Genomic DNA, 13,707 nt, shown 5'->3' on the forward strand with positions numbered 1-13,707 from the left:
CAAAATTTAGCTGGTTCCGGTGGACCCCCTGCAGCTACATTTCTACCATATTCCATATCCAAATTTTTTTTATCACGCTAACGTAGACCCCCGTAGAGTCTCCGTGGGCCACTGGGGGTCCACCTGGACCACTTTGGGAACTAAGGGCCTAGACGATTGGATGGTAAGAGATTGTCAGAAAAAGGCAGTCGTAAAATGTTTGTATACGATAAACGAGCACATACATTTTAAGTCTTCTAAGTTATTTGTTGTGTCTAATTTTGTACCTATATAACTTAATATTATATAGTTGTGCGACCAAGCGGAATGCTGCCCAACCTACACTACGCTCAAATAATAATAAATTAATCACGCTTAGTCCTATAGAGGTAGTCTGCTCCATATACAACAGTGATATAGTTAAAAGTGTCATCGACAGATTTCGGCGCTTCTGAACCCAGTTGCAGTCGTATCGTGTCGGTCAATATCCGCCGGATACGAGACGACGCCCGACACGAGACGTTATTGTCTTGTAATTGAAACGGCGTGTCGATTTGTATATGTGGATTATATCGGTGGGGTGGTTGTGCTTCTAATGTCGAATGGGTAAAGACAAATGGGCTGTGTTGTAAGGGTTAATGAATGAATCCCGTACGGGGTACTTCTTGGTAGGTAATGTTCCAGAGCTATGCGACACGGAGGGAAAGTACTTTAAATTTCTACTCTCCTTGTCATCATAACTAACGCAATTGCATTTTGGTAATTTTCGAGACATCGGCCATCTAAAGTTTTTTTTGACAAATGTCAATTGCGCTGATTTTGCTTACATTAACATGACGAAATTTTACATTTAAGTTTAGGAAAATTAATTGTAATGCGTTTTATAGTTTATATTTGTACTTGCAAAAGTATCGGCTTTATCACTTCATAGATAGCTTTGATTATTTACTAATAAGTATTATTTATTAAAAATTATATCCCCATAGAGCAAAATATCCTATCTACAATACTTAAAATACTTTCTCTTCGTGTCCCTAACACACTAAAGAACACTGCGCTAACTTTTACTATTTTTTGGTTATTTTCTGTTATTTTTGTAAACAGCTCTTTTAATTTATTAATATTATGCTCCCCGAATTTTGTGAAAAAATAAACAAAGAAACAAAAACAAACAGGAAATGAAACTATTTAAATTGCGTATATTTGTTTTTTCAAACAAACCAACCAAACCAAAAAAAAGGGTAGTTTGCAGTAATACTAAACATAACTGGTTAATTACTATACCACCTCAGTCAACCGTGACCATGGGACCTATAAAGGGCCCGAAATGTTGGTTTGTTTGAAAAAACAAAATTTTACAAATTCAACTTTAGATTTCATGTGACAGCTAGATTACTAAAGAAGAAGAAACCTCTGCTAACTTTAGCTTCAGATTAGCCGTATTACGTCATAAAAAGAATTACGGTTGGTCGGTAATGTAATACTTACTATAATGAGTTGTCATCTGGCTAAATAAAACAGCACCTTCTATCTTATCTCAAAGATAGCTTATCACAACTAGCAGCTACGATTGGCGTGATTACTGTTCTTCATATTTTGAATATTTATGATTTTTTTCATTCATAATTTATCGGAATCTTGAAAGTTTACAATTTTTGGTTTTTGTTTGCTTTCGTGGTTTTCTACAGGGTCATTATTAATTATCCTGAAAGCCTCTTCACACGACATATTCAGTAGCAGTAGACCTCCTTGTGAAAGAGTTTGTCCAGGTAAGTACTGCCACCTTACCTATTTCTGCCGTCAAACAGTAATGACAGCATTACTGTGTTCCGGTTTTGAAGGGTAAGGGTACTGGTGAAATTACAGACACACGGGACTTGTCAACTTATTCCTTAGGGTGACGGGCGCAGTGCCAGTGCCACTCAGATCTTTTTAAAGCTCTGAGTGGCACTTCAACTGTTATGGACAGACGTGTAGCCTACCATCAGGCGCACGACTTCTTCGTCCCATCACTTGATATTATAAAAAAAATATAATCGAAAAAAAGAACAACTTTCACAATAGAAACGATGAAATTCAAAGAAAGATGCTTTCAACATTCATTGATCTGTAGGAAGATAAGAAAAATTATTGTTCAATTTACAGTATATTCAACAGTTTAGTTCTCAAACAAGAGTAAAACAGAGAAGGATTTAAGTAAGATATTGAATCCATATTAATTTTTATTAACGTTTTAGACTATGCTACGCGTCGTTATAAAAAAATGTGATAAAGGCGGTTGATATGCAGAATACATATACATTAAAAAAATAGAAAAATTAAATAAAGAAAAAAGTGGGTCCGTGACTCGCAGTTACTCCGCCATGGTGTGTCATACATTGGAACACCACAATCAAAATATATACTTAGGTACAAAAAAATCTAAATTCAAATAATTGGTAACCAATTAAGCATTAAATAAATAAAATTAAAATGATTGATGATATACATAACCTTAAGGGACTACGTGATCACTGTCTGTTTCGTGCATTTAGTCGTGATTATCAGACTATAAGGTTCCCGACCTACAGTCATACCTGTAACCCGCTCCTGCCCAGCAACAGCGAGAGCGCACACGCAAACTCGCATGTTCACTAAACGCCTGAATACTGAATTGATCAGTGAAAGTAGCTATTTCTTTCCACATCGGAAAGTGGTTCTTGGAAGCTGCATTAATGTGAATTTCAAATTGCTGATATGCTAAATCTGATATGATATCAAGTTGTGGTAATTTAGTCCTTTTTACATATTTTTTTAAATTATGAGAGTGCCATTTGAACACTGAACCCCTTTTTATATCTACCCATAACTTCGCCATTTCGTGAACATAAAAACGGACTCTGCTGCACTGCTGTGGTTTCCTAATTCCGTATGCAGGTATCCTAGGTATCATCCGAAAAATACTTAGTAGCAGTAAAACTCCTTATGAAAGAGTTCATCCAGGGAAGTGCTGCCACCTTACCTATTTCTACAGCCAAGCAGTAAATGTGAGCATTACTGCGTTCCGGTTTTGATGGGAAAGGGTCAAGGGTGCTGGTGAAATCACAGGCACAGGAACTTGTCAACTTGTCTCAGGATGACAGGCCCAGTGGCAGCGCCCCTCAGATCTTTGTAATTTAAAGCTCTAGGTGGCACTGCAACTGTTACAGACAGGTGTGTCGCTTACGACCAGGCTTATTTGTGCGTCCCCTAACAAAAAAATAAATAAAGAAGCTTATCCTGTAAAGTCATGCAGGCATTGAATTGAGCATTGAGCAGGCTCAATGATCGTAAGATCGTTATGCCTATATACACATAATATAAAGTCTTCTTTTTGAACATTGACTTACGTTTGAACTTTACGGCTGTCATAGTTGGCAGACCTCAAAACTTGTCACATTAATAATGTCAAACGGTCTGATGTTGTTACAAAAGTCAACTTTTAAATTTAATTTGTATTAACTATCCAATACACATAGGTACCTAATTTCTGAAAAAGTATGGCGAAAAGATTCACAAAGTCTTCTATAGACTGGGTAGCACTTGAAAAGCGGGTGCCCCGTGATCAGAAAAACCAATTCTTGGTTTTCAAAGCTAAATCTGACGGATACTTACGAAGGCAAGTTATCGATGTAATTGCAGATTATAGCGTTGTTTTTCTAATGTGTAATAACATCGTCGCACCTACAACAAACTCAAATAAATTTTAGGAAAGACTATTTTTAAATCTTTCATCAACGGGAAACGAAAATTTGACGATCTTTTCAAAGGACTTCAGATAGTCAGATAACCCACAACCTAAAATTCACTGTACTGCTCTGTCGTCGTGTGTCGTCTTAGTCGATTTATTAGTCTTAGAATTATTTATTGTATTTCAGAGTCCTTGCAAATCCTGAAAAACCTCCAGAAATTAACTGGGCAGAGTATCAGAAGTCGGTGCCTGTTGAAGGCCTTGTAGAGAAATTCAAATCGCAATACCAGAGCCTACAGGTGCCATTTCCAAATGATACTTTGTCGGCCGAAATTGATAAACAGTGGTCGGCGATTGAACCAGGAATAAAAGCGTTTCGTGCCGAGATGCAAAAGGAGATTGACGCGTAAGCCATTTAAAGTTCTTTGTATACCTGAGTGAGAATGCTTCGAAATTGAAAAAATATTTTTTTACAAACAAGTGATATTTAATAGTTATTTTTATTTCTGTTCTTGTCTGGACATCAAATAATTTGATTTATCAATTATTTTCACATTCAGCCCGATCGACTGTTATTGTCGTGCAAAATCAGTGCATCAGTAAACACCTTTAATAGCTGTATGTTTGTTAAACAGGGCTAACAAACAGTTGCAACGCATCAATGCGTTGCCGAAGTTTGAGGACATGCATATGGAAATGTTCAAGGACATGTACCCTGAGGAAGCGTTAGATCCCGTAAACAGGCCCACTTTCTGGCCACACAACCCTGAAGAGCAGCCAGGTTATAAGCCACCTAATGCACCGGCAGCCGCAGGACATTAGTTATACTTTGATTGTTTTGTTAAAATATTGTCGATACAATGATTATAAGTTTTTTGCTATAAATATAGACTATGTCGTGTAGAGATGACTTTTTTTTCTTGTTACCAATCTAGTTAGGTAAATTAATGTGTGTCTCGGAAGAATGCGAAAGCGCCTCATGACTCCGGAATATGCATATGGTGAGGAGATGAAATACGTCAAGATTTAGTCGGTAAGATTCCGACATAACCCCGCCTGTCTCGGGGGGTTAGTATCCATGAGAATAAAACTTAATGTTTTCGATTAATAAAATTCAGCAATGTAACTTAGATGCATCTTTATAGACAAAAATATTCATCAAAACCAATACTTCAACTTCTTATTTGTGTGTCTTCTGAGGCGACTCAGATCACGTCTGTTATGGAATAAATCAGTGCGTCTGGGTGTTATAAATTCTTTGGCCTGAACTGATCTCATTACGGTGCTCATAAAATACGAACCTTATCGCTTAATCTTGCTCAAGTCTTATTAAAATGGCAACGTTTGTTTATTTAGTAAGGGCGCGCGCGAGTCCAAACATCGTGAGTTATTGTCTATGCATGCGCGGACGCAGAAGGGCTGGTGGCAGCTAAATTTAGCCACTCACAGGGTCGCAGTGCCACTGTGAGACTAGCCAAAGCGGCAAATTATGACGGATGACGGAGTTGCATTACACTTACTTTGAGTCATATCAAATGAGCTGGGAATGCAACTCGTGTTTCTTGATGATCGTTAAGCGCTGTTCATTATAGAAACCTGATATTGCGATCACGGATTTGTTTTTTACGATAGTGCCTAGGTTAACTTAATGTCATAATATTTGTTATAAATTTTTTCTTGTATATCTCATATTTCTTCGCCTGATCCCTTTTTTGCTCTATATGTACAGCTTCTTAATCCCAAATTTCCTTTTTACGTAATAAATTTCACCGTTCTAGAGACAAAAACCTTATCAGTGGCTCAAACACTAACCGCGAAAAGCCAAGAACTATAAAAAAAATGCTACTTGAGTACTAGCGAGCTGAAGCTGTAACGTGACAGATACAGTAACGAGGTTCCACTGTAACATAACATTCAACGGTTACGGTTACAGCTCGCTATAGAGTACCCGGCTTTTATGTAGATTACAACACTTTCGTCAGTTGTTATATAACGATTACATGCACTGTAAATGGCTGAAACGCTAACCGCGAGAAGCCAAGAGAACTAAGAAAAAAAAATGTAATAAATTTTCAAAAAGTTTAATTTCTGGTTTGACAGTATTGGTTTTTATTTACTTGAGCAGCAAGTATATAGAAAAGAGTAGCTATGCCTTAGACTATGGAAACCAACCCTCAACCCGGCACTGGCAGAATTGTCCTCAGTGGGACAGAAGCCAAAACATCCAAAAAAAGTATTTCTTGAGTGTAATCGGAAAAAAATCAAAGTAGCATGTGCTAAACCCATGAAATTTTGCTTTTGTGGCTGTCACAGTGATTTTTACATAGCTGCCTATTTACATAGCCACATTGGTGTTGACGTAATCTCGCAAATTTACACATTTCTAGGTTCTTTGTGATCGATTTATCGAATTTTGGTTGAAATATACTATATATTTGAAATATAATGTTCTATTTTTGTTTTTGAATAAATCGGAGTTCAGGACGTGGTGAGATATGAATGTGGTGAGTTGAGAATTTGGTAACCTGCTAACAAAGGAGAGTAACCTGAAAATTGGTAGGTTTCTTTAATGCTACGCAATTTTCAACTTTTCGTGGTCACAAAAGCAAAGATTTTGCAGGAAAACAAAGTTTTTTCCAGTTATTTAGGCATGTTAAAGATCAATTAAGAAAATGATATTGATAATCCAGGAACTAAAATCGTGTTACATGGTTTTATTTATTTATATATACGTTCCATGACTGTTTTCGCTGGACGCGGAGGTCCCGGGGTCGTTTCACGGTAGGACCAATTTGGGAAATGAACGTTTCTAAATTGGTTCTGGTCTGGGTGTTTCGGGAAGTGCTCCAGAGTGAATTCCTTTGCTCTGGTACTCCTAGTACAGGAAATTCTCTAGTTTGAGACCAGGCAACCGGTGCGGTTATGTATCACATTACATTATTAATATTACTATCATAGAGCGTGTAACCATTTCGAGTTATCAGAAAAATAAAAAGAAGTCATATCGTGGTAATAAACGTGTGTACATGCACAGCTGAATATATAATTCACTTTGATCTTATACCAAACTATATGGCATATAGGTATGTCATAAGCACTATCAGAGAAGTGCGTTATCTACCCATTACATGTGAAGGTCGTGTGCGGCCCGTACCTTTGAAATTCAACTCAGATTTTTGCATTCCCCTTAATCTAAATATGACGTACAGATTCATATATCTAATTTGAAAATTATATTAGAATGCAAGGTTTTTGATGATGCAGGTTTTTTACACATCAGCTGATGCTGATTTTAGGTAGGTATTAAAAACGCGAATAATGTACATCCTCACTGAATCTATCTACATAAAAAAGCTTTAAATTTTTTTTGGTATAGTAATAACCAAACAAAACACCAAGACCCTTTACAGGTCACATAGTCAACCGTGATCACGGGACCTGTAAAGGGCCCGAAGCGTCGGTTTGTTTGAAAAAACAAATATACGCGATTTAAATTCGGAAAAATAGTTTCATTTCCTATGTGTAACAATCGCGAAAACCTAAGAACTCGATAGCAATAAAATATTATTTCAATGATTTTGTGATGTTTATTAACAATTTCGATTATGAAACGGCCGCCATAAGGCATAATATGGATTCTCTAATCAACAGGCCAGTCCTTTCGGATGAAATTTTTCTTCATAAAATAGTGAACGGTAGTATAGACTCCGCTTTATTATTACCTTTAATTAACTTTAATATTCCTAGAATCTCCTCCCGTACCAAAATTACATTATTGTTACCCTTGTTCTACGACTTACGCCAAAAACACATTTGTTTGACACTCGTGTAAGTACTATAATGAGAAATTGAACGACATCGACAATTTTTCGTTATCATTGACGAGTTACAAGAAAAAAGTGGGAAATATTATATTTGACAGAGGACCCCGTGAAGAAACTAAAACCTCTGTAACAGGTTTAATTACATTTTATTTATTTTCTGTATGTGTACAAACTCATATTTTGTAATACTTATACGTATTTAATGGAACAACCTGGTTTGTTAGGAAGTTAATATATTTCTTGTAAGATTTGAATAAGACTATGTTTTCCTAAATGAATAAAAAATAAGAATCAACCTACATGACAACAATAATTCAGCTTTGTTTAATCTTTGTGGAATTTTATCAAAGTTATATTCTAAAAACAACAGCTGAACTCACGCTTAGCTGCTTTTTCGGCTAACAGTCTGATTCTTGAAAGGTTGTAAATAGTTTCAGCGTATCGTTTAGGTCATGTCATGACTCTAACATCCGCAATGAATATCAGCATCGATGAATGCGAATGCTGATGCGGACATTTTAATTCATGCTGATTATCTGCGGATGCGGAAGCGGATGCTGACATTCGTAACAGCCCTGTTAGGATGTCATGTCTTAATGCTTTGTTTTCGAACTTCGTCGGTGTTTGGGTTGCGTCAAGTAATTGTTGATGCTGAAATTTCATGGCATTCGCAATATTAATCCTTATAATTTAATTTTACAGATTCATATAGATTTGTTATTTTTATTGATACAAAGACAGTTCATTTTACTAGCAGTAGAAGTCCTTGTGAAAGAGTTCGTCCGGGAAAGTACCGCTACTTCACCTATTTGTGTCTACATTGACTCCGGGAGGGCGACACCATGAAAACCGGTGTGCAAGCCACACGACCACAGAGGTCGTCAAAGGTAAGAGTGATGGTGAAATGGGACTTGTCTACATATGTCTCAGGGTGACACGCGCAGTGACAGTGACCTCTACTTGTGATTTAAAGCCTTAGAGGATGGAAAAAATAAAGCTCTGAGTGACACTGCAACTGTTATGGACAGGCGTGTCATTTACCACCAGGCCTTGTTCGTCGCGTCACTTGGTATCATAAAAAAAGAACAAACGTAAACAAAATCTCCTTCCATCCGACTACACTCGAACTTCAGATCTGTAGGAATAGAAAAGTAATCTTATAATTATGATATTGTCTCAAATGTTTATTATTTTATGATTTAGGCTAAGTACATAAGAGCGTTTAACAATGTTAATCAACCCAATAAACCAGCGCCGTCATGAAACGGAGCACTAATCATCAAAATCTATTCTGCACCTACGCGTTTTTGCCTGGAGTTCTCATTTCGTGAGACAGACGGTGAAAAAAAAACTGACGATCAACATCTGACGGGCAACTACTTGCAGCTGAGGTTCGGTGCACTATCGGGCGTTGCGGGGGTGAGGGTGGCAAGACGGGGGGGTGCGTCATGCGCACATGCAACCTTGTGTGCGTGTAGGATACACTACACCTTGCACGCAACGGGACCCCGTCCCGAGCAGGTAGACCGCTGACATGATTAGGGACGAATCTCACTTTCTCGCCGAATATGGATTTTTAACGCGCAAGAAATACTGCTCCAAATTATTACTATCGCGATTTATATTTATATTAGCAAAGAATAGTCTAGCATGATCTAAGCTCTTATTTTACTTTTAAGTTTCTATTTGTATGCAAAAGTTAAAGTCAACTTTGTACCCATATTATTCCATAACCGGCCGTTCACCGAATAAAAGATATTAACTAAATAGGTATTATGTTATTAATAATAGTTGTTCTACATGTATAATAAAAAATGTCCTTAACCTCATAATAAAAATGGTGGAGTGTCTGTTGTATCCATTGAGATCAACGAATCGTTTTTTTGTGCACAAGTAACAGATGCTCTGTATTTTTTAATGTATTCCACATTTTCAGTGCAAACTAATTTATAAAAAAGTCGTTAAAAGCTGACTTTATGTTTGAAACTCTAGGAAAGAATAAAGTTTTATTCAAACTATCGATGACCAAGAGTTGTTTTCTACAATGCCTTCGATGCCTTGACTATTAGCAACGTTCACTGTGGCCAATTTATTCCCAGGTTCTCAAATTGTAACACTCTATTGACAAAATCGATGGAAACATCGAATCCGATTTTGTACATGTCCACAGTGAGTATCATAATAAAACTATGCGCTTATAAAGTGCGCCAATCGACCTATCGCTCCATACGAGTTGAGCTGGCACAGTAACAATTCTGTCCCAGTACTAAATATAGTACAAAATAAAACAAATGTCGCTTGCCCTTCATTCAGACACCATAACAATTTCACATATGAACTTTATGACTTAGCGCATAAGGTAAATATTGGAGCGATGGGCGTGGGCAGGCTAATTGGTCGACGCCGTCGTCACTGGCGCACCAGAATTTTTAATTATGAATTAATTAGCAGCGATCAACACTCTCGAACTTGCCTAATCGCGGATTAGGCAAGTTCGGGACGATTAAGTTTTATTTACACTATAAGTAGTAGTTCTTTGTAAACTCATGGACGTATTTAGAGGAACGCTGAACAAAGTTTGAATTAGGACAACAATATTCATAAAAACCACTGGCCAGATATATTTAATTTGAAAAAAGAATGACTGAAGTCGTCTTTTGAGTTTGATTAAACGTTCTGTTTTTCGTTTGTTCACCTTGCTTCTTTTTTTATGTTTTTATGATGAAGCACTTTGCGTAGGCAAAGTCAAATATTTAAATATTTCTAGATATATCTAGTGCAGTATCCTTAATAGCTTAAACAATTGAATTGTAAAAAACTCGAGATCAGGTGACATAAGGTGTACCTTTTAACCTTAGCACTAAATTTAAACAAAAGTTAAAATAATTATAAACAGATGAGTATAATAAATAATAACCATTATGTCAAATGTCGGCTCATATGTTAGGGTCGTCGACTCTCCGATAAACTAGTATAATATCTACATATTGAAATATCGTTGAAAGTCTCTGCATGTACACTGTTATGTATTAAATATATATAAAACATTGTTAAATATCGCTATTTAAGCTGTTAGTGTTTTCAAATACAAAATAACGTCTAAATAATTGACGGTGAACGAGATTAGAATATAAACGAATATAATAAAATTAATTAAAATTTTGAATTTGGATTTAAATATGTAATTGCAGCCTTCTATATATTTCACTTTAATGGTATTTTAATAATAACCCATTGATAACGAAATCGCGATAAACGAATGCAACATTCCACTCGATCGACAAGTGGGTGTCGCATCGCCAAGGTTTCGATTCTATCGTCGTCACAGCTCGCGCGTTGCCAGAATATAGAATACGTTCGACGAATGCTAAGGTAAACAAACACACGGTGTATAAATTGTATCGATATAATATTTTATATTTAATCTTGACGATTGGTATAAGTACCTTTTTTTTAAATTATTAACTAAATACCTTATTTTTAATTTCCAAAGAAATATTCCAATTTACTCTACATGTGGGACCTGTAAAGGGCTCGAAACGTTGGTTTGTTTGGAAAACAAACAGACGCGATTTAGATCCGAAAAAATAGTTTCATTTCCTACTATATTATTTTCATTTTGTAATTACTTGAGGGGAAGATGGTACAGAAGAAAAGGAGAGGAGAAAATACATAAGAAAATAAAAGGCAAAGTGAGATGTAAAGAGCTCTAGGAACTGGCTTGCTATCTTAAATAAAAATAACCTATTTATTTTTATAAGTATAAAAGCAGTAAGCGTTTTAATAACTATGACACAGTTCTAAGAAAAATCCTACGTCGATCAAGTTTCAGGCAAGATCAAAGGAAGAAGTTAGGGCTAAATGTGTAGCTTTAGCTAAGTTCTGTTCACACATTAGTCACAGAGTTATGAATGGTGCCCAGGCGGGCGCGGTATGGTTGCGACGTGCGAGGGGAGGGTCAGGTGCTAAATATAGACAACTTGCAACAGGTGGTCTTCTGCCTCACCCCTTCCAACGCCCTCGCAAAAGGGGGCCTCAGGATTGTTCTCGGGAATTTTATCTGAACTCAAAGATTATAGACGAGAGGGGTGAATCTGTCAGATGCACGTGACTAAACGTCATTTGATCTTTATGATTCAACGTCTGTATTTGAATTTAGCTAATGTTTAATTAAAGATGTGTAAACTAATGATAAGCAATACATTTTTGTTTTATTTTATGTAACCCGTGTACAGTCACGTACGTATATTATTTTGCATAAATACATAATTAGAGTAAAATAATTTATTCGTATACATATTACTATTATTTTATAGCAATAGTTATTTGGTAAAATATTCACAAAATATGGCTGACCATATTTTGTAAATATTTTACCAAATAATAATAATAATAAGTAGGAAATGAAACTATTTTTCCGGATTTAAATCGCGTATATTTGTTTTTACTTTACAGGTCCCATGGTCAACCGTGACCATGGGACCTGTAAAGGGCCCGAAACGTCAGTTTGTTTGAAAAAACAAATATACGCGATTTAAATCCGGAAAAATAGTTTCATTTCCTATGTGTAACAATCGCGAAAACCTAAGAACTCGATAAATAATAATAAGCACAATACCTGAGTACGTGGTTTTTTTCTGTTTACCAACACCGTATTTCAGCAGTTGTTTCTGGACATTAGATTCATATTCTGACGCTAAACTAGTATAGCTAATAGTAAAAAGATATATTTAGTTTTTTCTAAGTGTAAACGCACTTATCATCTCTCCATAAACTTAAATAAACCAAGATAGTGTTAACATTTGATAACTATTCCACCAAGCACATAGAAAAATTCGTGAGGTCCGTTGGTTCGTTCCGTGGCTTAGTTGGTATAGCGTCTGCCACGGTATGCAAGAAGACGTCGGTTCGAATCCGACCGGATCGAAGGAATTTTTTCTGAGTGTTCGATCTTTGTATTAATAATTATAACAAACTAGTGGAGTCATTTCACAAAAAATAATTGAAATTCAATTCAATAAAAATTTAATTAATACAGTGAATAGCGACATCTCTCGCCAGGACTGGTAGCTGTAAAGGTACTAACTGGGTGATAAATCTGTTAAAGACTTCTTATAGATGGCGCTACGACTAAAAAGTCGTTGAAAGACCAAGTACAAAGACACGACGCAGCACATAGAAAAATTCGTGAGGTCCGGTGGTTCGTTCCGTGGCTTAGTTGGTATAGCGTCTGGCACGGTATGCAAGAAGACGTCGGTTCGAATCCGACTGGAGCGAAGGAATTTTTTCTCAGTGTTCGATCTTTGTATTAATAATTATAACAAACTAGTGGAGTCATTTAACAAAAAAAAATTGAATATCAATTCAATAAAAAATTAATTAACTATTCCACCCTTAAAAATAAAATGTGTTAATTATTATTATTTATAGAGCTATTTTTTTTTTATTAATGTATAGTGTATTTATTTAAAATATTCTTTGGTTGCACGCTGCCTTTCAAGCTCTTAAATTTCTATTTTAAGGTTGCCTGAAAAAAATAGTTACTTACGTACCTGAGCTTACGCCGTGATACTTATATTATTACTATTCTGTGTTGTCATTGTAATTTTTAATTTGCAATAATAACGACGAATGCCAAACAAACGCTACAAAACAAAAAACCGAAGAGGTAGAATAGAAGTGGTCAAGTACCGCTTATATTTTAACCAATTTTTTTTTATAGAGGTTTTGGCTCGGTTGCCTTTTTGTTTGCGGTATGGCCTTTAGGCCAATTTAACCAATTAGGAGGTAGTAGAGCGTTTTAGTAGCGTCATATTTGATATTTTAATAGAAAAAATAGATGTTCTTTTTTTTAATAATGCATAGTTTTGATCTGGTTCTGATAATGAAATTTTTCAATTCAGTAGCGATTACCGTAGACAGTAGGATTTTGATTCAGAACTAAAAAGAGCGCCTTTGTGATATGGTTTAAGAAAAATTATAATTGACACTGAGAGCACAGGAATAGAAAAAGAAAGTTTCATTCACTCTCTCACTTATTCATTCATTCGTCTCGTAATCGTGACTTTTTTACTAACAATACATATCTACATAGATAGTAATATAATGCGAATGTAATAGGAAATTGTTCTTGGGTTACAAGTATACCGAATTTGCAGAAACCGCCGAGTTTAGTTAGGGCAAAGCGCGAAGTTT

General features: G+C 35.9%; 2 protein-coding genes across 4 annotated transcripts in view; one reads left to right on the forward strand and one right to left on the reverse strand.

Moving 5' to 3' along the window:
- The window catches only part of LOC113226714 (ETS-like protein pointed), a 217,192-nt gene that overhangs the window by 193,144 nt on the left and 10,341 nt on the right, over window positions 1-13,707 (reverse strand). The window lies entirely within an intron of this gene.
- LOC113226715 (ATP synthase subunit d, mitochondrial-like) lies at window positions 3,481-4,588 on the forward strand. The gene is made up of 3 exons (XM_026459442.1): window positions 3,481-3,616; window positions 3,876-4,094; window positions 4,324-4,588. The coding sequence occupies exons 1-3, from the start codon at window positions 3,498-3,500 to the stop codon at window positions 4,508-4,510; spliced, it is 525 nt and encodes a 174-aa protein (XP_026315227.1). The 5' UTR covers window positions 3,481-3,497; the 3' UTR covers window positions 4,511-4,588.

Source organism: Hyposmocoma kahamanoa, unplaced genomic scaffold, assembly GCF_003589595.1.
Source record: "Hyposmocoma kahamanoa isolate Upper Pololo Valley unplaced genomic scaffold, ASM358959v1 192, whole genome shotgun sequence".
Lineage (NCBI taxonomy): Eukaryota > Metazoa > Arthropoda > Insecta > Lepidoptera > Cosmopterigidae > Hyposmocoma > Hyposmocoma kahamanoa.